The following is a 24,231-nucleotide window of genomic DNA, read 5'->3' on the forward strand; positions in this document are numbered from 1 at the left end:
TTTAATCGCCAATGGCATGCCTTTGTCTTCTATTTAACGTATAAAGGAGTGTTCCAGCTTTCCAACATCTATTAAAAAGCCAATCTAGATAATTGCCACCTTGGACTGACCAATCAGACGACCGTGTAACAGCAAGGAAAGTAACCATTGATATGCAAAGAAGCTGAATGCACTTAGTCTAATTGCTACTTCTTTGCAATCAATAGCACAAGAGTCTGCTGAAGGCCCGAAGCCATGAGATTGTCAGTAGCCTCGATAAAACTATCTAACGGTTATGTAGCTGTTCGTGCAGCAGAGGGTGGTGTGCCTCTTAATACACTAAACTCATTATTTAATGACGTTCACTTAAACTATGATGATTGGATGATAACTAGATTACAATCTATGTTTTAAAAGAGTTCATGGGCTATTTTAGCTCGTCAACCACGCCCCATATATTATTCTCAGGAAGAAACCTAAAAAGATAATTCAAATCATACAATCACTTTCCTTCAATATATTCTATCACTCTTCTTAGTCTCAAATCCATCCATAATAGAAGGGTTCATATTTATGACGTGCTTTGATGTTATAAGTTGACTCTCAGACCTATAAACTTATCTCTCTCCCACTCTCTCGTTGGTGTCTCTCTCCCTGCACTCACACTGTGTGCTGAAGAGACCGAGAGGCATTGTATCTGTGCTGAATTGAATGCACACTCAATGATCAACCGAACATGCTGAATGAAGGATAGCCATAATATTGGACTTGTGTGTGGAATCATAGATGACCAAGGTGTGCACTCTTTAACCTGAACACACACACACACACACACACACACACACACACACACGCACACACACACACACACACACACACACACACACACACACGATACAAGGCCTGCCTTTAAATGAATGGCTTCGATTCATTCATATGCTTTGGGAAAATAATGAATTAACTAATTGCAAAAGCACCACTCCTGCTCATAGCCAACAATCGCCATCTCATGAGCCTCCCTCGCGTGCAGAGTACTGCATGGCAACGGGAGGATGACTTGCGAGGAGGAGGGTATCACGAGCCCACGTTTCCTCGTCACCGCAGACCTGACTCTTTTCTTTCTTTCATTTTTTTCCTACCCGATTCTTCGTTTCCGCATACCGCAGATTCGCACACACACACACACACACACACACACACACATACACGCACACGCGCGCGCCCACACACACGTCACACACACACGTCACACACACACATACACACGTCACACACACACACAAGACCCGAAAAAACTGAGAATGATGCACGCATGCACACGCCCTGTTTCATTCCGTCCGCACGCCCTCCTCACCGGTCATATTTGTTTACGTTGATCAGTGCCAACATGTTTCATAATTTCCACCGAGATATGTTGATACTCCCTGTCGGTCGGATGGAGCTGGGTGGGTAGGTGACAGGGTGCGTTTATCGCGACATGTTCTGCCAATCGAATTGATTGAATTGCCATTCACTGTGCCGCGTCGCCAGTCTTCGTCTTCAGCTGGTTTGATGCCATTCCGGCGCTCTCGATGGTGATCCGAGGGAATATGTGAAGATCATGCTCGCGGTGGTGTGCTTGGTCTTTGCGGCAGTGGGTGAGAGGCTTGCCATTTCAGGTAAGAGGTGTGTGTGTGTGTGTGTGTGTGTGTGTGTGTGTGTGTGTGTGTGTGTGTGTGTGTGTGTGTGTGTGTGTGTGTGTGTGTGATGGGGGGTGGGTAGGTAGGTGTGCAACCATCCAACTTTCCCCCTGCTTCTGAATTCACATTTTGTACCAGCAAGCGCTATTTTGTCACTACCGCCAGCGATTGTATTTCAGTAGTGTTTAGGTGCCAAGATAGCTAGACTACAGCCCACTGGCCTGAACCCCAATTGTTTTTCTTCTACAGTCAGCGCAATGAACCAATGCGGTAGATTTGCTGCATCAACAAAATTCCCAGCGCCACCCATTGTACGTGTGATATAGCGCAATGTCGATTTTGGGTTGATTGTTATAAAAATAACAACTTCTGAAATGATACGCAATGCACTCAATGCTCGTGTTTTCTACCTGGAGCGATAGACGTTGTTCAGCCTAGGGGACCGTGGTGTAGGCCTCTTGACTTTTGCACCACTGTGACCACCACTATTCCCTCCCTAGACGGGGACAGGACCTCGGTGCAAGATGCGAGTGTGTGGGAATGGTTCTCCACATCGGCGGGCCGGCATGACAGCACCCAGCCCACGGGGGAGATCACCTATCCCAGGCGCCTCGTGCAGCAGATCGAGTCGGAGGAGGAGATCGTTCGCGAGTCTTTGGATACCCGGGTAAAGAATGGCACCGTGGAGAAATTGGTACGTTGAGGAAGAACAACAATTTTTCGCGCCATCCCCACCTCCTGTCGCTCTCACGCACCACGACCGGACTCTGCCTCCACTGTAAAATGTATTCAAAATGAAAAATCTATCAATTTTGCCATTTCACTCTGGTCAATGCTTTTGGTTAACCATGAGTGTAGATTCACATCGTGTAGGTTTTTTACTAGACCTATTTTAGCTTTAAAGACCCCTGTGGATATGGGTGAAAAACACCACCCTACGGATCATAATGCAGGAAGGAATTCTACTTGACCTACATATCTGTCCTTCAACTTCTTGTAATAAATGTATACCAGTGCAAAGCTGACACATTGTTCACTTCTGCTTTTAATATCTTGACAAATGAACCTCCAGCATCTTCAGTTTGGCGTGAATACATGTAGGCATTATACTGCTGGACAGATGAGTGCACCCCGACTTGAGTTTGTGCATGCATGTTTAAAGTTGCCTCCTTAATTTCCACAACGACGACACTTTAAGATGCTCCTGAAATATGTATCCTGTCCGATTATCCGCCTGTCACACTGAGCCCCATTGAAGTCCATTATTTAGTAGAGCGTTGAAGTATTTCCTCCCATCAAATATTGAAAAGAAGAAGTGCTTCAAAGCAAGTTCTCCAGCCAACCGACCCTCACCCCAGCATCCCATCCCCATCTCTGTCTAAGGTGAGGGGATGCACTTTGAAAGGAGAAGGAGGAGGGGGGTGTGCAAGAAAATGACAACATTAGCTGTAGAATTGTGTCTGGAGGATAAAGGGCATGTGTTGGAGGCAAGCCAATGCCCTTATGAGATGCATCCAGGGTATAGATTACGGTTCAATTTCCTTGCTCTGTCACTCCTATATCTTCTTTCCTAAAAGGTCTTAAGCGGTAAACCCAAACGTTTAGCCCCAGCATTGCCAATGTAGACCTATGGAGTTCAGAGTTGAAGCTTGACCTAGCGTTGACGCTAACCCTGTGCGTAGCACCCAGCTAACAAAGATTTTTTTTTTTCAATCAAGAATCAAACAAGTGAAAAATAATCGAGTTCCTCACAGGAGTGTTAAAGGTAATGTCCCTACTCCGTATTGCTTGTGGCTTGGGTTCATTGAGCCATATGTTAATGGATTGTGTCATAGACTTACAGCTAAAACCCACTAACACTAAAGACACTTGGCATGACTGTACTTTACAGAATCTTATTTATAATTAAACCCAACCTCGCAATCTTGATGAATAGGACCAAAAACCACACCTTCCCCTTGTCATAAAGAAGAACAAGCAGGAGGTTGAAGAGGGAGACAGACAGACAGACATGTGGACATGCGGACAGATGGTTGATATTAGCTTAGCTGGAAATGTGAAGCCAGAAATGAACCCTTACTTACAGTTACAAATCCCTCATTATATCATGTACAATATCATCCCTATCTAATATAAAGTGTTCAAATAAAGAGGATCCAGTGATCCACAGAAACAAACCAATATAAAACAAAACAACAAAAATAAAAGCCATAAGTGCTTTGTTTGGATCCTCTCTAGAGCACAGCGCCCTCCTCTTCCACCAGCTGAGTTCAAGTTGTCTGCACTCCCTGGGGAAGAGAGTTTAATCAGGTGCTGTGGTTCAGTGTGATGGGCCAGTGATTCACTGAGCCTTTCCTTTATGCTGAATAACTGGTGGGCGCGATGCTGGCACCGTTCATGCTCCTGGAGAAGAGAGTGGACCTCTGTTTGTCAGCAGTGTACTGCATTTCCCTTGTTCTGCTTCAAAGCATCTCTTTCTGTAGCTCTGTGTGTTTGAGTGCCTGCCTGTCTGTTTCCATTTGTCTCTTTCTTTCTCATTTTCCCCCTCTCTTTTTTTCTTTATGTCTCCAACTCCTCTCTTTCTCTCTGTCTCATCTGCCTGTTTCTCTCGAAGTCCTGCTTGCCGGTTTTCTTGTTTATTGTTTGTTTTATGTTTGTTTGTATGTATGGGTTATGTTTATGAGTATTATTGATATTATTTTACTAGTATCCGATCGCTGTTTTGTCTGCTTGTTGCAGCCGGTCCACCTGGCCCAGATTTCCTTCCAGGTAGCGGGCTTTGGACACACCTTCACGCTGGATCTGGAGCTGAACCAGTTAGTACATTACGCTATCACTCTCCCATTGACCCAATTGCTCTGGACCCCCATACACGTGGGACGGCTTAATCGCTGAATCCATACGCATTAGTGTGCTTTGTGCCTCTTCCATAATGTGTTATCGGGAGATAGTTGTGGAAGAGGCTTACGCAAACCATAAATGTGTATGAATCAAACTCAAAGTTTTGAGTCTGATACATACACATAAACATGCACAGAAGCACTGGCAAGCATTGTGAAAGGATACAAGTATACACGTCTTGGGCATAAACACTAAGCTAACAACATGCTGACACACTGTCAAACTTTTGTATTTGTGGGATGCTGGTAGATACAATCGTACTTATGGGAAATAATAGTTTGTTTTTACTGTTAAAAGACACAGGGTAAAATACGGTAGGAGCTATCTAGAATGACACTAAAATATAATGAATAAATTAGTATACTGTTATTGTTATATGGTTTGTATTCAATTCAAAGATGTTTTCTCTTTATTTCAGTCACCTCCTGTCCTCAGAATATATCGAAAGGCACTTTAATGACGATGGAAAACCTTTGCAGTCTGTGGTAAGAGCTGTTTTGCTGTGGATGACATTTAAATATTGTGTGTACTATACATTTAAATAGTTTGAGGTAACATTTTTCTGTTGTATGAGATGATCAGATAGGATACAATGAGGACTAAAATCAAATCCAAACCTCATCAGATGTTTTATTTACCGAAAACACACACACTTGAAGCAATAGTTTCTTTAGTTGCTGCACTTAGTTCCCGTTCTCCTACTGTCTGAGTATGTATTGTTAAACTGCTTACGTTCTAAGAATGTATTAAAATATTTATTTATTAATTCAACAATAGATTTGGAAATTTCTTTTTAGTTTCTTAACAATTTTCATTGATCTAAGTCTTAATTGTTTTAAACCATTGAAAGTATTTAAAGATAGTCAGAAACCTAAGTCGCGGCCCAAAGCAAAGGCATCAGAGGGCTGTTTATTTTCAGACCACACCAGAGGAATGTCGCTGCATTCTGTCAGACAGAAGGGACCGAACGTTTGATTTCATTGTACAAATAGGCTGATAAATACACCACCAACACCACCAACACCAGCCATCCATCCAGCCCACAGCCCAGGCACCCGCCCACTCTCGTCTCCCCAACTCTATCCCTCGCTCTGACTGTCCAATGAGAGGCTTGTTTCCATAGCAGCCAGCCCATTCGGCGGTGTCATTAAGTCCTTGGCAGAAAGGAGACCGTAGGTCACTGTTGATGGTGGTGGTTATAGTGGTGGGGGTGCTGGTTGTAGTGATGGCTGTCAGGCTGCTGATGGTAGTGGGGATGACCAGACTGTCTCTTGGCTGGACCAAACCCCGATTCAATTCCAGCACACTTTTTTCGTGAGGAGCGCATCAGCTATGTTTGCTGGATGCCGATATTGTGACAGAAATCTGATAATATACACCTACATGTATGTGGTCAAGTGTGATCTTTCTCAATCAAGCGGCTATGTTTCTAGTTTGTTTAACAGAAGTGAAGCAAGCAGCTTGTTGTTTAAATGATATCCATGTCTTTCACAGTGTTGTGAATGTTGATCAATGCGTTCACTTCCAACAAAGTTACCGGGAGACGGTGTTGGCTGAGGCTGTTGCTAGGGCGGTGTTGCTAAGGTAGTCAAGGTTGTTCAAAGGACAGGAAAATCAGCAGGTACCTTGTTATAGTATTCCAATGCAAAGATGCTATTGCTAACAGACTTTCTGTACAGCAGGCTACAAATGTAACCACCACACACCGATGCGGTTTTCCTGTTCCATGTATTCCCTTCCCCTAACGTGTTGATTTATTGAGGAGCTCGTCCATGCCGGCTACTCCACTTCTATTGTCTGTGCAGTTCATTTAAATGGAACGATCCACATGCATCCAAGTAGGTCACAAACCATGCCATGTGGGCCACAGAGAGAGAGAGAGAGGGAAGGAAAGATGTGCTTAGAGAGAGGAAGAGAGAGAAAGGGCGAGAGGAGGGATGAGGGATTTCTGCAGCGGTCAGCAAATTTGTCTCGTTTGTCCTCACCTTAGTCTAGATAGAAACTTTCCGGACACCATCGGGTGTCCTTTAATGATATATTTTGATTCAATAGTTCTCTTTTTTTAATGTTTTTCTTGTTTTGTGTTTCAATGATTGTCCTTTACATTTGCCTTTCTCAATTTCTTTTAAGCCAGGGCCCAGTGGTATCTGCCCCTGAGCCTCTGGGTCCCACTTAAACCCGCTTAGCTTCAATAAATACAGAACTATTGTTTGCAAATTAACATGAATTTAAATCAGAAAACTCAAACTCAAACTCGACCCAGCCCTTCTTCACGGCCCGGTACTTGGACCCGGCGTGTGGTTTGAGAAATTCTTTCGCATATCTTTCTAACATCATTCCTGTCTATGTCCTGTCCGTTCCAAAGGGTGCTGCAGAAATACACAGGCCTTGTCCTGCCCTACCTGACAAGAGTCCACAAGCGTCTCCCAGAGGCGTTGAGCGCGTGACACTGAAGTGTGTAACCTTTGCATCCACAGGGGGGCGAGCACTGTTACTACCAGGGAAGGTTACGGGGTTTGCCAGGCTCCTGGGCTGCACTCTCCACCTGCCATGGCCTTTGGTGAGCTGCCCCTCTATTCCCCTCAAATAAAGTCCCTGTCTGCCTAAGAAACAATTATGGCTACCTCTAACATAAAATAAACAGGAGAGATAATGAGATAATTATTGAAAATCCCTGAATCAAAACTAAAACTATAGAAGTATGACGAAGGACTGGGACAGACTAGAGCGACGGCTTCCAGTTCATATAATGAACAGTAACCATGATCAAACTATCTAATTTAAAAGGTGAGTAAACCCTGTTTGATTTTCACAAAATGTTGGTGAACATTTCTGTGTTATTTTCTACTATAAGGGGACATTTCTTGTAAATTACAAGAAGTATGCTACCTACGGCTATAAACTCTTTAACAGAGTAGTCGTTTTCTTTTGGCTGCACGAGGTTGGTCACTTGCTCCAATAGAACCCATGGTGTCGATTTATGTGAAAGTTCTGCTAAAAAACGGGGGGTTTACTTACCCTTTAATGAGATATAGCCCAAAGACTGAGGATTTAAGCGTTATCACTAAATACTAAAGAGTTATGAAGGGATGCATGTTCAGATATGAAGATGTATTGTCCTGACTTTTATGTTGCTTGTTATTTTTGTTATTGAACCGTCCTTACCTCTGATCTCCTCTCTATCACATGGCTGCTGTGTTCTCAGTGGAATGTTCTCAGATGGATTCTTCTCTTATGGGATCGAACCTGTGCGCAATGGGAGCCACCAGGTAGGCAGAGCTCTCTGGTGAGCCAGGCTAAGACACTTGGCAAGAATGGTTTCATGGTCTAATGGTAATGTTGGTTATTGTACTGACTTGCATAGATATGCATCACGGTTGATCTTTCTAAATGATACTTCTTAGATAAATGGTAAAAAGCAGAGCAGCTCGTGGCTCCTTTGCACTTTAACCAACCACGGATCATCTACACCTAAACCTACAATGATGTTTTTTGTTTACATTTTTCAACCCAGGGAGTCCAGGGCGCACCGCCAAAAACAAAAGGCCCTCACGACAGAAAAGACCGAGCGCTAAGCTACGCAAAAGCAGCAAGCAAAACGCTGTGTTCCCATTGATAACAATTACAAAATAGCTCCCCCAGCTGTTAGAAAGCTTTCAACGTGATCGGCCACTTAGGATAGCACATCCACATCAAGACTCATTTATAAAGGACTGCAAAAAACATTTCTTGATTTAATTGCTTTTATTGTGTTGTCTGTTTACACTGTGTTGTTGTTTCGTGTTGTGTTTCAGGAGGATGGTGCTCACACGATCCACAGGCTGCCAGACTTTAGACTGACCCCTCATTGCCCAGGTAGAAGAGTTAGAACTGTTCCAGTAAATGTGTATTACATCTGTCTTACTATTGTTAGTGTTGATATTCAATGTTACTGCAGATTCATAACAAGTTGAGGTCTTTAGAGGATAGTCAACATCTTTTAAGGTTTTTATCATGCCAACTTGGCCATTGTCCTTTTTATGCTGGTGTGTGCTAGCCTGGCAAACGCCAGACCTCATCTCAATCTACATTGAGATGAGGTCTGGGAACCACACATTCATTTTCTCTTATTTGAGGCGTGGTTTACGATTGCCTGGAGCCGTTTATTGGGCGCTACGATTGTCTATCATATGAGTCTGTACGTAGCTCATAGCCGATCATCGCTGTTGGTAGCAGGGCAAAGACATCCTTCTTGGTAACGAAAGAGTTTAACGCCGAAAGTTGCTCTTCTAGTATTGACAAGTAAGAGGTTCACGCCAGTCCAACTGCCCTTGCTCCTCATAGGCTGTGCTAAAGATAGCAAGTGGCGTGGCGATGGAGTGGAAGAAGACAAGGGAGAGAAGGACAGACCCGACCAAACGATCAGCGCACAGTCCTCCAAGGGTCTCATTAGGAGAAAGAGACACGTGCGCCGTCCATCGGTCCAGGCCGAGACCAAATACATAGAGCTGATGGTGGTCAACGACTATGACCTGGTAGGTCCCTCCTCACCTCATCCTCCCCTTCGTCTTCTCAAGTGTGTGTGTGTCTGTCTGCGGCTATAAGCCTGTGCTTTGCATTTGTGATTTTATTGTGGCTGTTTGTGTGTTTGTGAAAGGACATGCATGTGTGAGTGTCTTTGTTGCCTGTCAGGCACCATGTTGTCTTCTTATCCCCAGTATGTCTTAGCCCCAGTATGTTTTTTCCTCCCAGGATTAATAAAGTGGGATCATATCTGTTCCTGTCCAGCCCAGTATGTTGTTTTCACCACGTCGTTGTCTCACTGAAACTTACACACGGCATCATGTGTGTCTCTCTACAGTTTGTGCAGCTGCGTCGCTCTACCACTCAGACCAAGAACTTTGCCAAAGCTGTGGTCAACATGGCAGACGCTGTAAGACATCTTCAACTTAAACAGAACTCCAAACTGTGTTATTAAAGTCCCTGTGTGTGTGTGTGTGTGTGTGTGTGCGTGTGTGAGTGTGTGTGTGTGTGTGTTTGTGTGTGAATTTACCACAGTTGTTAGTAGCAGGATTCACAATGTTTTGGAGCGAGATGTTCTCCTCTCTTGATGCAGTGTAAACACAGTAAAGACTTACTGGGTATTTTTGGAAACCCTCAGATGTACAAGGAACAGCTGAACACGCGGATCGTGCTCGTCGCCATGGAGACCTGGTCGTCTGAAAATAAGATGGAGGTGTCTGCGGATCCCTTGGCAACGCTGGGCAACTTCATGAAGTACAGGAGGGACAGCGTCAGGGAGCAGAGCGACGTTGTCCACGTCTTCTCGTAGGTGTCTCTCAACCCAGCGAATATTCATCATTAGAATACAAATATTATATTATTATAAAGCTCTGCATGGCATGGTAGTCCCTGCATGGCATGGTATATAGTTATTTCATCTTCATTGAGATTAAGAGCATGTGGACAAATGCAATACTTCCGAACAGGTAAAACATGAACCGCCAAAATATAGTTAGTTTCCCAAAATGATCACCACTAAAGACCGAAATTATAGTTTATTAGCTGTTTTACATCAAAGGAAATGGTTGTTTATTAGTTATTTTACGTCCAAATTGAGTAATCATTACTAACTCTTTGTATAACCTACTCTTCTACTTACACTTTTATGAGTTACATCTTGTTGGCAGGCTTAACATTTCTGTACATTTTTTAAATGTCTAATTAAATCCTAACAGACTGAATCACATTACAGTCAGAGAAAAATATTTAACATGCTCTGAATGCAAATTAATTGGGTCTTACTCTTCATTAGTAGCATTAAAAACCTTCTCCCTACCCTACCTGTATTCAAAACCTTCTCCCTACCCTACCTGCATTAAAACCCTTTCCCTACCCTACCTGCATTAAAAACCTTCTCCCTTCCCTACCTGCATTAAAAACCTTTCCCTACCCTACCTGCATTAAAAACCTTCTCCCTACCCTACCTGCATTAAAAACTTTTCCCTACCCTACCTGCATTAAAAACCTTCTCCCTTCCCTACCTGCATTAAAAACCTTGTCCCTTCCCTACCTGCATTAAAAACCTTCTCCCTACCCTACCTGCATTAAAAACCTTCTCCCTACCCTACCTGCATTAAAAACCTTCTCCCTACCCTACCTGCATTAAAAACCTTTCCCTACCCTACCTGCATTAAAAACCTTCTCCCTTCCCTACCTGCATTAAAAACCTTTCCCTACCCTACCTGCATTAAAAACCTTCTCCCTTCCCTACCTGCATTAAAAACCTTCTCCCTTCCCTACCTGCAGGGGGCGAACCTTCGAGAGCAGCCGCAGTGGGACAGCCTACACAGGAGGGGTCTGTTCCCAGACTCGGGGGGGTGGCATTAACGAGGTAACAGAGGAGGGGAAGGACCTACCATTCTGATTAGTACTCTCAATGCAATGCCCTTCAGAGTGGGTACACGACCAGATGTTCCCCTCTTTGGTGAATACTCAGGGTAACTCCTATATCTTCTGTTCCAGTATGGGAACGTGGGTTCCATGGCGGTCACCCTGTGTCAGAGCCTGGGCCAGAACATCGGGATGCGCTGGAACAACGCCCGAAGTGCTGCAGGTATATCCATGTTCCCAGTTCTTAAAGGGACACCTCACGCCTTTGCATTAAGCTTTGTATCGTTAGATACAAAGCTCGTTAGCTTTGTATCGTTACATATTTTTGAATGGTCTTGCATCATTCCCTCATATTCCCCTGAGACGGGAGAGATCGGTATCACACAGCTTTTGGCCGTGATATTATATATAATATTATATTATATAGATACCTATATATTATATAATAGTATATTATTTAGAGATAGAGGTCCAGGAGTCCGCAAACGCTAACAATCACTTCTCCATGCAGCAGTTCCCTCTGGACTGCAGGGAGTGAACGCTGATTGGCTGTTATGTTACGTCCCTCAGGGAGTGGACGCTGATTGGCATTATGGGAGTTGTGGTCTTAATCCACAAGCGCCAAAAAGTCACTGTCTTTTCTCAGTCAAGAAGGCACAACATTTGAAATTTCTGTTACTATTCAACTACATATATGACCCACTTTCAATACAGATTCATGTCTCCACCGGGGAAATTATGTCTCCACCCTCCCCCACCTAGTTGTTCTGGTGATGGTGGTGACTTTATCTAGTCCACTCTGCCTTCATTCATTCTCTACAGTCTATACTCAGTAAACCGGCCCTCACCCATACATGCACGTGCACACATGGTGGTGATGGTGTAGTGGTGGTCAAGAAGACGGAAGGAGATGAATGTGATGATGGCCGTGTTGTGTTAGTGGAGGGATCCAGTGGTAGGGTTTCACAGTGGTAAGCACTGCTGCCTCACAACAAGAAGGTCGAACCCCGGACCAGGGGTCAGTCTAAAGTGGGACTTTTCTGTGTGGAGGCTGTACGTTTCCCCCCATGTTAATGTTTTCCTCCCGGTGCTCCGGCTTCCTCCCACACCACAAAAACATGCACGTTATCACCTGCCCATGACCACGGCAAGGGCACTGCACCTGGAGTTTGTTCCCGGGCGCAGCCCTGTTAGGCAGGCGGATGATTGATCCAAACATAAGATGGGTTGAATGCAGAGAAGGAATTTCCCTGTGGGGATTAATAAAAGTATGTCATTATCATTATCCAGATGGGACTGGATGTAGTTCTTGGCATTGCACCAGCGGAGATCCCTCTTCCAACAGGTGTTCTCTCCATTAGCTGAGCGATTACCTGGATGCGGGACAGGGGAGCGATCCGGATGGGGCAGCATTAAGCCCTTTGTCCTGGTCGACGATGCATGCTAGCTTATTGACGCGGGAGGCTTTAGCTGCCGCCAATATCAAGGGGAATTAATGAATAGAAATAATGTGATATTGTATTGTGTCTGACATTGTTTTCACCATTTACTCATTCTTTCTTGTTAACAACAGCCCCCATCATTAAATCATCAATTGGATTTTTTGACCAGTAGAGAGAATTCATATTTTCCCCAGCTGCAGCTAGCTACTGCGTCTAGCTTTGATAAGGATAATCTCTTGGTTTATCGAAGCACTGATATAACCGTCTCATTGTTCATGCTGTATTCCTCCTATGCATCCTCTTCCACCTCTTCCTCCTCCTGTGTTTCCAAGGAGACTGCAGGTGCCCGGACGCCTGGCTGGGCTGCATCATGGAGGACACTGGGTAAGCATCTGTTCTCTCTGCTCCACTCAACCCAAAATAACAGAACAACACGCTGCCATCAAACAGTGCAGCAGTGTCATGTTTAGAAACCAATATCTATTTTCATGTCAGACATTCAGTTGCCTTTATTCTGAAGCCCAAAGCACATGGCAGTGTCGGGATAAACCCGAGATAATGTTTTATACATTTTCACTTCAAGAATATACTTTTTTTTTTTATCATATCAAATAGGGATTGAGGAATAATTTTATGGGAGACATGGGAGACATTTTGGGGAAAAACGTTAGACATATTTAATGGCTTCATGGATGGCTCTTTTCACAGATGGTGGCGCTCCTCTATGATGCAAATTAAAAAGATAGTGTTAGTTAATAAAACTTTATTTATTTCTATCTGTGTGTGTGTGTGCATACAGATATTACCTGCCCAGAAAGTTCTCCCGCTGCAGTATGGATGAGTACTCCCAGTTCTTGCTCCAGGGCGGTGGCAGCTGTCTCTTCAACAATCCCAACAAGGTGAGCCCATGGTGGGCTGCAGGCTGGAGCAACAGCACACTCAGTCTCAGTAGAGCTCTGGGCCTCCAGGCCTTATTATTAATAGACTAATTAATTATCCTTGTGGCCTGATTTCCTTAAAGAGAGTCATTGACTTCACATAGTCCACTCTGCCTTTGTAAGCTCTCTACTGTCTTTGCCAAATCATACATATTGATACCATATTGATATCATATTGATACATTTGCAATGTGTTATTGACATATCTCCCTCCATTCACCGTTTCTTCTTCCTTCCACCCAGCTGTTGGATCCCCCAGAGTGTGGGAATGGCTTTGTGGAGCCAGGGGAGGAGTGTGACTGTGGATCCCAGGTGGTAAGTGTCTGGCTGGTCATCGTCTGGTCTTGTTTGTGTGTCAAGGCTCTGGATGAGCTCTGGTTCTTTTAAGGTACCTTTAGATAGGATGCAGCCCCCCATCCCGATTTAAGACCTAAGAAGAACTTGATGCAAAGCTGAACGCAAATGGCATAAAACCAAATTTCAGGCCGAATTCATTAATTTCAAGGACCAGCTGTGTCAATATAACAAAGAAATGAACATGTCCCGACAGTAGTAGTTTTCTAATATTATGAACATTTAAACAACTCAAAAATGCTGTTTAATACCATTGATCTTCTGGCTTATCAACCCCTCTTGAATGATTCCCTCTGAACTCCGCTCGGATGAGAAGTGTAACGATTAATGATAAAATCACAACTATCAGGGATTATATCATCTTTTACTACTGTTAGTTAAGGCGATGCATGCCTCAGTTAATTTAGGGCTATAGGCACTCTCTACAGGTTTACTCATATATAACAGCGTGAGCTGAAAGGAACTGTACAACAACTTAGTTCAGCTACATGTGCTCTTGATCCCGTACCAACTATGCTTTTCAAGAAGTTTGTTAGCTGCCTGACTGCTGACATCCTTCGTATTGTTAACACCTCTTTAGAGTCTGTTTTTCCTCCAATATCATTAACATTTGATATGGGGTACCTCAGTGTTCAATTCTTGATCCTCTCCTCTTCAATTTGTATATGCTTCCACTACAATCTATCATTCAGCAGTTTAACATCTCTTACCGCTCAAATGCTGAAGATACCCAATTTTATATTTCTATCTCCTCTGTCGATCCCAGCCCTGTGAACAACGTTATCCAATGTATTAATGATATAAATTTTTTTTTTGACAATATGACAATAAGACCTTACTAGTTGGCGCTGAGACGTAAGTTTTACCCATTGTTAACCTCCCTGTTAGCAAATCCTTATGAGAATGTCAGAAACTAAGGCATAACTCTAGATGTAGATCTTAACTTCCAGAGGCATATTTTAAGCATCTCAAAGACTGCCTTTTATCACCTTTAGAGTTATTTCTACAGTTAAATGCCTCCTATCCCAACATCACTCTAACCCTAAAATAAGTACATGCTTATCTCAAGTCATTTAGATTACTGTAATTCTCTTTTTGCTGGACGAACAAAGCAAACACAAGCTCCAGCTTATACAAAATGCAACTGCCAGAATACTAACCGGAACAGGAAAATTTGATCACATATCACCAGTATTAAAATCACTCCAGTGGCTCCCAGTAAAATGAAGAATGACTGAACAACCAAGAATTGATCTCAAAATACTTCCTAGGTAGTGCCTTTCTATGTTTCTCCTGAAAGCGAATTGAGTCTGTATGTACCATATGAAATGTGCTGTACAAATAAACTTGACTTGAGATGACCTAAGACCGGTGGTGATGTTCAGGCTACATCTGGGGAGATATTGAAACACTGCACATATTGAGAACATAAAGAGCCCAACACACTGTTTGGGATACATCGAGTGATGCGTTGATGTTGTTTTGGCTTTTAATGATAGCTATTCCTTGCACACAGTAACTTTAATAAACAAGAAAAAGAAAAGTAATGATGAAAGAAAATCATTGTGTGTTGGCAGGAGTGTGCCCGCAATGGAGGAGCGTGCTGTAAGAAGTGCACGTTGACCCATGACGCCATGTGCAGCAACGGCCTCTGCTGCAGCGGGTGCAGGGTGAGTACTGTAGTGGGTGCAGGGTGAGTACTGTAGTGGGTGTAGGGTGAGTACTGTAGTGGGTGCAGGGTGAGTACTGTAGTGGGTGTAGGGTGAGTACTGTAGTGGGTGCAGGGTGAGTACTGTAGTGCAGGGTGAGTACTGTAGCGGGTGCAGGGTGAGTACTGTAGTGGGTGCAGGGTGAGTACTGTAGTGGGTGCAGGGTGAGTACTGTAGTGGGTGCAGGGTGAGTACTGTAGTGGGTGCAGGGTGAGTACTGTAGTGGGTGCAGGGTGAGTACTGTAGTGGGTGCAGGGTGAGTACTGTAGTGGGTGCAGGGTGAGTACTGTAGTGGGTGCAGGGTGAGTACTGTAGTGGGTGCAGGGTGAGTACTGTAGTGCAGGGTGAGTACTGTAGTGGGTGCAGGGTGAGTACTGTAGTGGGTGCAGGGTGAGTACTGTAGTGGGTGCAGGGTGAGTACTGTAGTGGGTGCAGGGTGAGTACTGTAGTGGGTGCAGGGTGAGTACTGTAGTGGGTGCAGGGTGAGTACTGTAGTGGGTGCAGGGTGAGTACTGTAGTGGGTGCAGGGTGAGTACTGTAGTGGGTGCAGGGTGAGTACTGTAGTGCAGGGTGAGTACTGTAGTGGGTGCAGGGTGAGTACTGTAGTGGGTGCAGGGTGAGTACTGTAGTGGGTGCAGGGTGAGTACTGCAGAAGGTGCAGGGTCAGTGCTGCGGAACAGCTTCGCCACAGCAACCCTCATCCTCAGCATTGACTGGTTAGTGATAACGGTTAGTGAGTAGGTACACGTTCCGTCAGGTTAGTGAGTAGGTGCACGTTCCGCCAGGTTAGTGAGTAGGTGCACGTTCCGTCAGGTTAGTGAGTAGGTGCACGTTCCGTCAGGTTAGTGAGTAGGTGCACGTTCCGCCAGGTTAGTGAGTAGGTGCACGTTCCGTCAGGTTAGTGAGTAGGTGCACGTTCCGCCAGGTTAGTGAGTAGGTGCACGTTCCGTCAGGTTAGTGAGTAGGTGCACGTTCCGTCAGGTTAGTGAGTAGTCAGGTTAGGGAGAGACCTGATTTAGCAGGGTCACACATTTAAAGACGACACCAAACATCCCAGACAACACAGGCATATATAATAATTAGCTCTTAGAATTTACTAGCAATGAATAGGTTCTGGGAACTATGGGGGGATTCTGGATGTTAAAGGGACATGTCATACGTTAGAAACCCAGTCATATTTTTGAATGGTCTTGCATCATTCCCTCATTTTCCTCTGATACTGGAGAGATCCGTATCTACCTCTAACACTTCCTGCTTTAAATGAAGCAAAATTATGATTTTTGCGTCTTACTCATAATATCATCCGGCGCATACAGCTTTTGGCCGTGTAAGATATTCTAGAACACTCCAGGAGCTCCGGCGGGAAACCTTAAGCTCTATATCTAAATTATATAAGATAATATATAGACATCTATAATATAATATCACGGCCAAAAGCTGTGTGCGCCTCCGGATGATATTATGAATAAACGACTGCGTCGGGTTCTCCGATGTCTCTGGTCCTTCCACATCATCTGAAGTCGAGGTTCAATCTGGACTTCAGAGAGTCAAAGCCAACCTTTCTTCCCCCAATTCCTTCTCCACCATGGCCGAGAATTAATACACAGGTCTTATTTTGCAAACCCACACCACACAAAAAAAGCACATCATCCACTGTGGACGGCTTTAGTTGACTCCTCCGCTTCTGTATAACATATCCACCAGCACCGGAGAAGTCTCGCTCTCAATCGCAAAACCCGCGACGGACCAGCGCTGTTCAGGCGTCCGACCCGCTCCCGTGTCCGACACAGTACATTATTTTCACCCGTTTCATCCAAATTGTGCGGGTCACCCGTCGGGTACCTGAACCCGTGCAGGACTCTGGCCGAAATGACCCCCGCGACGAGTCTTTACTTGTTGTGGAAGTACCAGAGACGTCAGAGAACCCAACGCAGACTTTAATTCATAATATCATCCGGAGGCGCACACAGCTTTAGGCCGTAAAATTATATATTATATTATATAGATACCTATGTATTATTTAGAAATAGAGCTCCGGTAGTCCGCAAACAGCAACAATCACTTCTCATCCATGCTGCAGCCTCACTCTGGACTGCAGGGAGTGAACGCTCGGTCAAGAAGGCACCAAATTAGAAATTTCTGTTACTATTCGACTACATATATGACCCACTTACAATATGGATTCATGTCTCCACCGGTGAAATTTTCCTTTAAGTCTCTGTGCGTGTTGTGTTGACCACAGTATGAGCTGAGGGGAGCGGTGTGTAGAGATGCTGTGAACGACTGTGACATTCCAGAGACCTGCACCGGAGACTCTAGTCAGGTAGGTAGCCCCCCCGAGACCCAACACACTTGATCCTAGCTGGATCGTGATGAATGAGTGAATTTTGATTATTCATTACTAGAACAGCAAGTCTTTATTTTTGAAATGTGCGCACTTCAGCTTTTTGATACAGACCAAAGACAATGTCATTCTCATTTTATAAAAATAACACTTAAAGTGATGGGCAACAGGATCTAAAATGTAAAATAACCATCACATAGCACAGAGGGATGTATCCAGTACACACCTACCGAATATCTTGAAAATGTCCAGAATTGTATAAATACACCTATCTCAAAGTCAGCTAAACTCTGTCTTGGAAAGACACACGATTGTGGTCTGAATCCCTCGCTGTTTCGTGTAATTTGTACTTCACAAAGTCTGAAACACTGCAGCTTCGCAACTGCCTGGGCCACGTTAGCATACAGTGATTGGTCATCCGCTTGGCTGTGAGCCAGGAGGGAAAATTCACTCAATTTAATTGGCTTGAAGGAATAGAAGGAAATGGATAATGAAATGACTTGGGATTATAATAGATTTCATGTAAAATCCTTTTCCGATATCTGATAGTGATTCTCAGTAATGAGAAGGACTCTGATTCATACATGTAGTGCTAATGCTAACAGAATAATCTATGATGAACTCTCTCCCTCACAGTGCCCACATAACGTCCACAAGCTGGATGGATACATGTGTGATAGTAGTCAGGTAAGCTAGATGTGTGCTCTTTTATGTAATATTCCCTCCTCTCTTACAGAGTCCTGTCTAATCTCTCTCTGTGGTTGTAGGGTCGCTGTTACGCCGGTCGTTGCAGGACCAGAGACGCCCAGTGCAAAGGACTTTGGGGTTATAGTAAGTATGATGAAGAGCCCTGCTGAAACACAGCTCTTTAATGGGACACACCAAGCAAACCAAAGCTTAACAATAATAAAGCCTAAGGAGGCTCAATGTACCTACACAAACAGAATTCCAATATCTTGCAAACAAGAATGAAGGGTAAATTTTAAAATTCATCTTTAAATTCTTTAAAGATGAATAGACCTGCCTTTTTTAGCAGTTTGTTGCACAGGGAAAACAATAAATATATATATGCATTTGAAATACTTTGCTAGTGCTTTTGGACATTGTTAGTACTCATGGTCTCATTAAGCAGTTGTTAAGAGCTTAAGAACCTCCCCTCCATCAGATAACAGACCATGCAGTCGATGTGAACGCAATTGTCTATCTCTCACTGTCAGACTAAATAACACTGGTGTGTTTCTTCCCAGCTGGGACCACCCAAGATTGTATTAACTCAAGGTGCTCATGTAAAAGCTTCCACAAAATGGCACACATACTGTGTATGTTACCGTTATTCCAGGCCCCCAGGCGAACAGTTGACCTGTCGCTAAGTCACACCCCCCGTCATTACCAGGACGAACTCGGACAAACAAACCAGACTCGTTAACAAAAACATGTGGAAAAATATCAGCTGACAGTCAATCAAAGCACGTTTTTGGAGAAATGTTGGGCGAAAAAGGATTTAATTTCTTCAAGGATCAATTGAAAGGGACTACATTACGCTATGGAGGGGTATATTCAAAACTTTAAAATACATACAGAAGGTAACAAGCTTAAATTCAGTTGGTATTCTGGCCTGCTGCACAGTCTGATCCACATTACAAACTTTTTCTTGTCCCGTTGTGGCTTGGGAAAAGGGATGAAATATACCCCATTCTGCAGCATCTCGGGATACCGACTGTCCATGTTACATGAACCCCATGCACATCGTTTGACCATGTTTATTTCTTTCACACAAACAACATAAATCCACCATTAAATTGTTATATTATGTTTCCTCCCTGTTGTTTTTAATGGAGTTGTCCGAGCCGTAGTCCAAGTATAGTTGAGGCTTGAATGTCATTGGCTCATCTGCGTTCTAAGGGCGGAGCTTAGCGACAGGTCAGTCAAACCAATGGTCCAACGGCAGACGCAATTCTTGGGGGACCAAATTCAAGAGTTTGTAGCCGATCGGTGCTGGTGGTACACTGACAACAACGTAGAAGCAACGTCTTGTCAGTCCATTGAGCAGTTTCATACAATGCAGGGCCTGTGTGATGTCGCCCACGAAGGGTCTCAGTGTCTTCGTGGGAGTAGTGTAGTAAGAAAATTGAAGAGCAATAGCCTATGAAAGAGATAAAAAGGCTGAGATTTAACCTGAGGCATAGTGATATTTGAATCGCACAACAAAAAGTGGCCTTTATTACAGTGCCAAATTGCATATTGTTGTATTCTTACGTTACCATAGCTTGGCATTATGATATTTGAATGACATTGCCTCACTACAACACATAAGTCTATTGTCAATTGCTCACATACAAATGAAGATTAAGGTTGTTTATAAGCAGCCACCCAACTTGAACCTGCTCCCCCTTGTAAGGGGTGAGTAAGGTGTAAATGATTAATTCTTCTCTTCACTCGGCTGTATAGTACTCAAACACATGACCCACCATGAAGATATATTGGGCCAAACGTTGAATTGTATTGTGAGCAGTGCAATGACATTTCAAATGGTCATTTTTTCCCTGGTCTCTTACACATAACTGACAGTGCGTCATAGATATTCACTGGCAATGTTTGCGTATTTGTCACAATATTTATGTTTACTCTGCCAGATTCTGCTGACCGCTTCTGTTATGAGAAGCTCAACGCCGAGGGGACAGAGAAGGGGAACTGCGGCCCCGGCACGGACGGCAAGGGCTGGCTGCAGTGCAACAAGCCGTGAGTCTGTGTGTTGTCACTAGCGTCAAACACTGTTATACCACAGCGTTGCTGATTACCTGATTCTGATTGGTCAAAAACATTGACCAAGGGTTTGCATTATGTAAGGATATAATTAACACATTTTTGGTGAAAATAATTTCAACGGGAGTGGTGATGTGGCTGAGGCATGATGTTTCTCCTTTAATATGTTTTCTCCAGCGATGTGTTGTGTGGCTTCCTGTTCTGTGCCAATCTGACAGTGAAGCCGAAGTTTGGCGACCTACAGGGTGATGTTACCAGCCTCACTATTTACCACCAGAACAAGTACCTGGACTGCCGGTGAGTGTGAGACATGATGCAATGATGTCGTCTGCCAAGAATACACATATGATTGACAATGATGAATACTGTGCATGTAGTATTATCATTATTATTATTATTATTATTATTATTATTATTATGAGGTGTCATTTTAAGTGACCTTTAATCCAATTCACTTTTTCCTCCATATTTCTTTAATTTGTGTGTGTGGGTGTGTGTGTGTGTGTGTTTGTGTGTGTGCATGTTCATGTCTTTGCATAATGTGTGTGTGTGTTTATGTTTTTTTGGGATACTTGTGTGTCTTTGTGCAATGTGTCTGTGTGTGAATGTGCGCGTCTGATTGATTTGTGTGTGTGTGTCTGTGCGCGCATGTTCATGTCTTTGCATAATGTGTGTGTGTGTTTATGTTTTTTTGGGATACTTGTGTGTCTTTGTGCAATGTGTCTGTGTGTGAATGTACGCGTCTGTCTGATTGGTGTGTGTGTGTGTGTGTGTGTGTGTGTGTGTGTGTGTGTGTGTGTGTGTGTGTCTCAGCGGTGGCCATGCCCTGCTAGAGGATGGCTCTGACCTGGGCTACGTGGAGGCCGGGACTCCCTGCGGTCCCAACATGATGTGTCTGGAGCACCGCTGCCTGCCGCTCAGCGCCTTCAACCTCAGCTCGTGCGCGGGGTCCAGCCACGGCCTCACATGCTCCCACCACGGGGTACGCCTCCCCCCGCTCCCAGGGCTCCTTATGACACTGGATCACAAGACCCTCCGTGGGATTGTGTTAGATTTGATATGACTGAAGGTTGGTTAGGTTAGAGTGGGTCAAATAGGATTCAATTAGACTGGGTTACATTCGATTTCAATTATTTAAAATAAGATACAATTTGACTGAATTGACTAAAATTAGATTAGATTGGATTAAGTTATATGATGTACAATTGGATTGATTTGCATTACATTACATTGGATATGATTAGAATGACATTGCATTACATTTTATTGGATTGGAACACCTAACCTAAACGACTGTATTGCCGACATTGACATGACATTTTTATCATTGAAACTCACATTAAAGCCATCGAGATATTTAGAGCAACCCGTTAAGAATCAACGTATTTCTAATCAACACATTTTTTGGGCAACAAATGAGATAAGGCGTTCATAATTAATCTCCGACAAGGGAATTCAGATCTTTCTGATGGAAAATGCGTATCTTTCTGTCAGTCCTCCGTTGACCTTGAATCCTCCCTCAAAAGAGTGCCTCTCTGTCTCTCTCTCTCTGCGTTTTGTCACAGACTTGCAGCAACGAGGTGAAGTGTATCTGTGACCGAGACTACACAGGGAAGGACTGCAGTGTTTTTGACCCCATCCCAGAGCCCACGGCCCCTGCTGGGCTTGAGAAGAAAGGTCCTTAATCCACTTTACTTCTGCCTTTACCTCTTATGTCCTTATCTCTGTCCGTCTATAGTTCTTCCCTCTTATTTGTCTTCATTATCAATGTGTGCGTGTGTGTGCGTGCGTGTGTGTGTGTGTGTGTGGGTGTGTGTGTTTGGAGTGTGTGCTTTCCTGCTTCAAATGACTGGTAGGAGTTAAAAAGTACAATTATATTTGAAAACATAAGAGAAGGTGTGTATTGTTTTTTTTTCTTTCTACTATTTCTGTGTATTTTTTATTGTGTGTTTGTGTGTGTGTTGGGAACTCTGCTGTTGTCGGATCGAGTGTACTAGTGTGTGAGCGTGATTGTGTTGTGTGTGTGTGTGTGGATGCCTCGCGGAAACACTGTCACGCATTGTCCTCACCTTCTTTTTGTTGCAGTCTGTCAATGGCACAGAGCACTTGAGCAAGTGCAAACCTCAAAGGGCTAAAGAGACATAACCCGTTGCCCCTCTGAGCGAGAGGGTTACAGAGCCGTTAGACCAGAGAGGAGGAATGTTGATGGAGTGAAAAAACCTTTGTTGTCTGACCTCCCTTGCACACCCATCGCCCACTGACTTTCTCTCTCTCACGCTCTCCCTCTCCTTCTTCTCAGGCGCTCTACCTTGCCCTCCCCTCTTTCCGGTGGTTGTTGATGCTGTCGATGCTGTCTTCTGATGTGTGTATTTGAGTGTTGTTGTTTTTTGTTTCTGCTCCCTCCCTCCCTTCCGCCTCCTCCCCTTCCTCCTCTTCCTGCCCTAACCCTAACCCTTCCCTACCAATCCCCCCTCCCCCCCCCCTCCCTTCGCAGGTCCCAGTGGCACCAATATCATAATAGGTTCCATCGCAGGCGCTATTCTCCTGGCCGCTATAGTCCTAGGGGGAACAGGATGGGGATTTAAGTAAGAGTCCAGGCATGCCGATATGTAAATAACTGCTTTTGCACCTGAAGCCACAGCCCACCTTCCTTCCTTCCTCAAACCACATCCCCTCCCTCTCCCTCTCTCTCTTTTCGCTTTATCGCTCTCTGGCTGCATCCCAATTCTTCTTTCAAGCCATTTGAGACAATCAACCTTAAGAGGCGACGGTTGATGGTGATCTGGGCTATTCACAGCCTCTTTATGGCTTGCTGTATGAGTGTGTCTCATGGTGTCATCAAAACAAACTTCAAGGCAAATCCTTTGTAGGATATGTTGTAATGATCTGTGCTCACTCGAATCTGCTTCGCAATGCTTTGCTACACAAGCATAGCTTCAAAATGCAGATTATTCCCAAGTGGAAGATGAATAACTTTAATTGCCTTTGCAGTAGCTTACTGTGAGAAAATGAGACCAACAGCGCTCAGTGACCTGCTTGGACATTCGCGCTTCGAGTGCCTTTACGTCACCGTGTGCCTCTGTATGCTTGCTTCTGTGGTGGTGATCTACTGCTACTACAACTCAAAAACCTGCTCACTTCAGCATGTAATCAAGTTTCCCTTAACTGCCAGAGATAATCCCAGTCTGTGCATGTGTGTGTGTGTGACGTGTGTGTGTGTGTGAGGTCTGCCTTTGAATGAGATAGGGAACATCAGACCATATCAGGCTCTGCATCGTCCTTCACTTTCCAAGCTTGAGGACTGAGATAGTTGGTGCAACAGCTACCTGTAGACCTTTATGCTGACCTGTATGCTGCATGTGTGGCCACTTCATGCCTGGCTAGAAGGATATAGGAAGTACTAGGGGATTGATTTTAATTTAAATGGATATGTAACATTCAGGATAAAGGAGTAAGTGGCAGAGATACAGCAGCATCCTATCCCAATCTGAAACGTTTGCATATGGTTACATTTCATATGATGGCATCTGTTCCTTTACACTAAAGAGAGGAGCTTCTACTTCAGTACAGTTTGGAGTCATTTTTAATTTAGAAATGTATATTAAAACGTTTATTTCACAGGGACAATGCATGTATTGCACCAGAGATTGCTACAAACCCATTTCAACAATGCTATGATAGAGGATTTCACCATGTGCGATATAACGTCAACGTGTTCAAGTGATAATCTTCAATCTTTGATACTATATC

The 24,231-nt window shown here is 44.0% G+C and overlaps 1 protein-coding gene across 1 annotated transcript; it reads left to right on the forward strand.

Moving 5' to 3' along the window:
- Positions 1-1,523: 1,523 nt before the first annotated feature.
- On the forward strand, positions 1,524-23,070 carry LOC307083051 (disintegrin and metalloproteinase domain-containing protein 11-like; the record flags this gene model as incomplete). The annotated part of the gene is made up of 24 exons (XM_079746841.1): positions 1,524-1,637; positions 2,159-2,352; positions 4,398-4,474; positions 4,978-5,044; positions 7,037-7,119; positions 7,765-7,828; positions 8,354-8,414; positions 8,883-9,073; positions 9,400-9,471; positions 9,700-9,866; positions 10,848-10,932; positions 11,064-11,154; positions 12,706-12,757; positions 13,173-13,272; positions 13,555-13,626; positions 15,243-15,335; positions 17,617-17,697; positions 18,355-18,405; positions 18,486-18,549; positions 20,352-20,457; positions 20,659-20,778; positions 21,295-21,463; positions 22,047-22,158; positions 22,976-23,070. Exons 1-24 carry the CDS (start codon positions 1,580-1,582, stop codon positions 23,068-23,070), a joined length of 2,325 nt encoding a protein of 774 aa, XP_079602967.1. The 5' UTR covers positions 1,524-1,579.
- Positions 23,071-24,231: the final 1,161 nt, after the last annotated feature.

The sequence above is a fragment of the Pollachius pollachius genome (genome assembly GCF_949987615.1).
Source record: "Pollachius pollachius genome assembly, chromosome: 11".
NCBI lineage: Eukaryota > Metazoa > Chordata > Actinopteri > Gadiformes > Gadidae > Pollachius > Pollachius pollachius.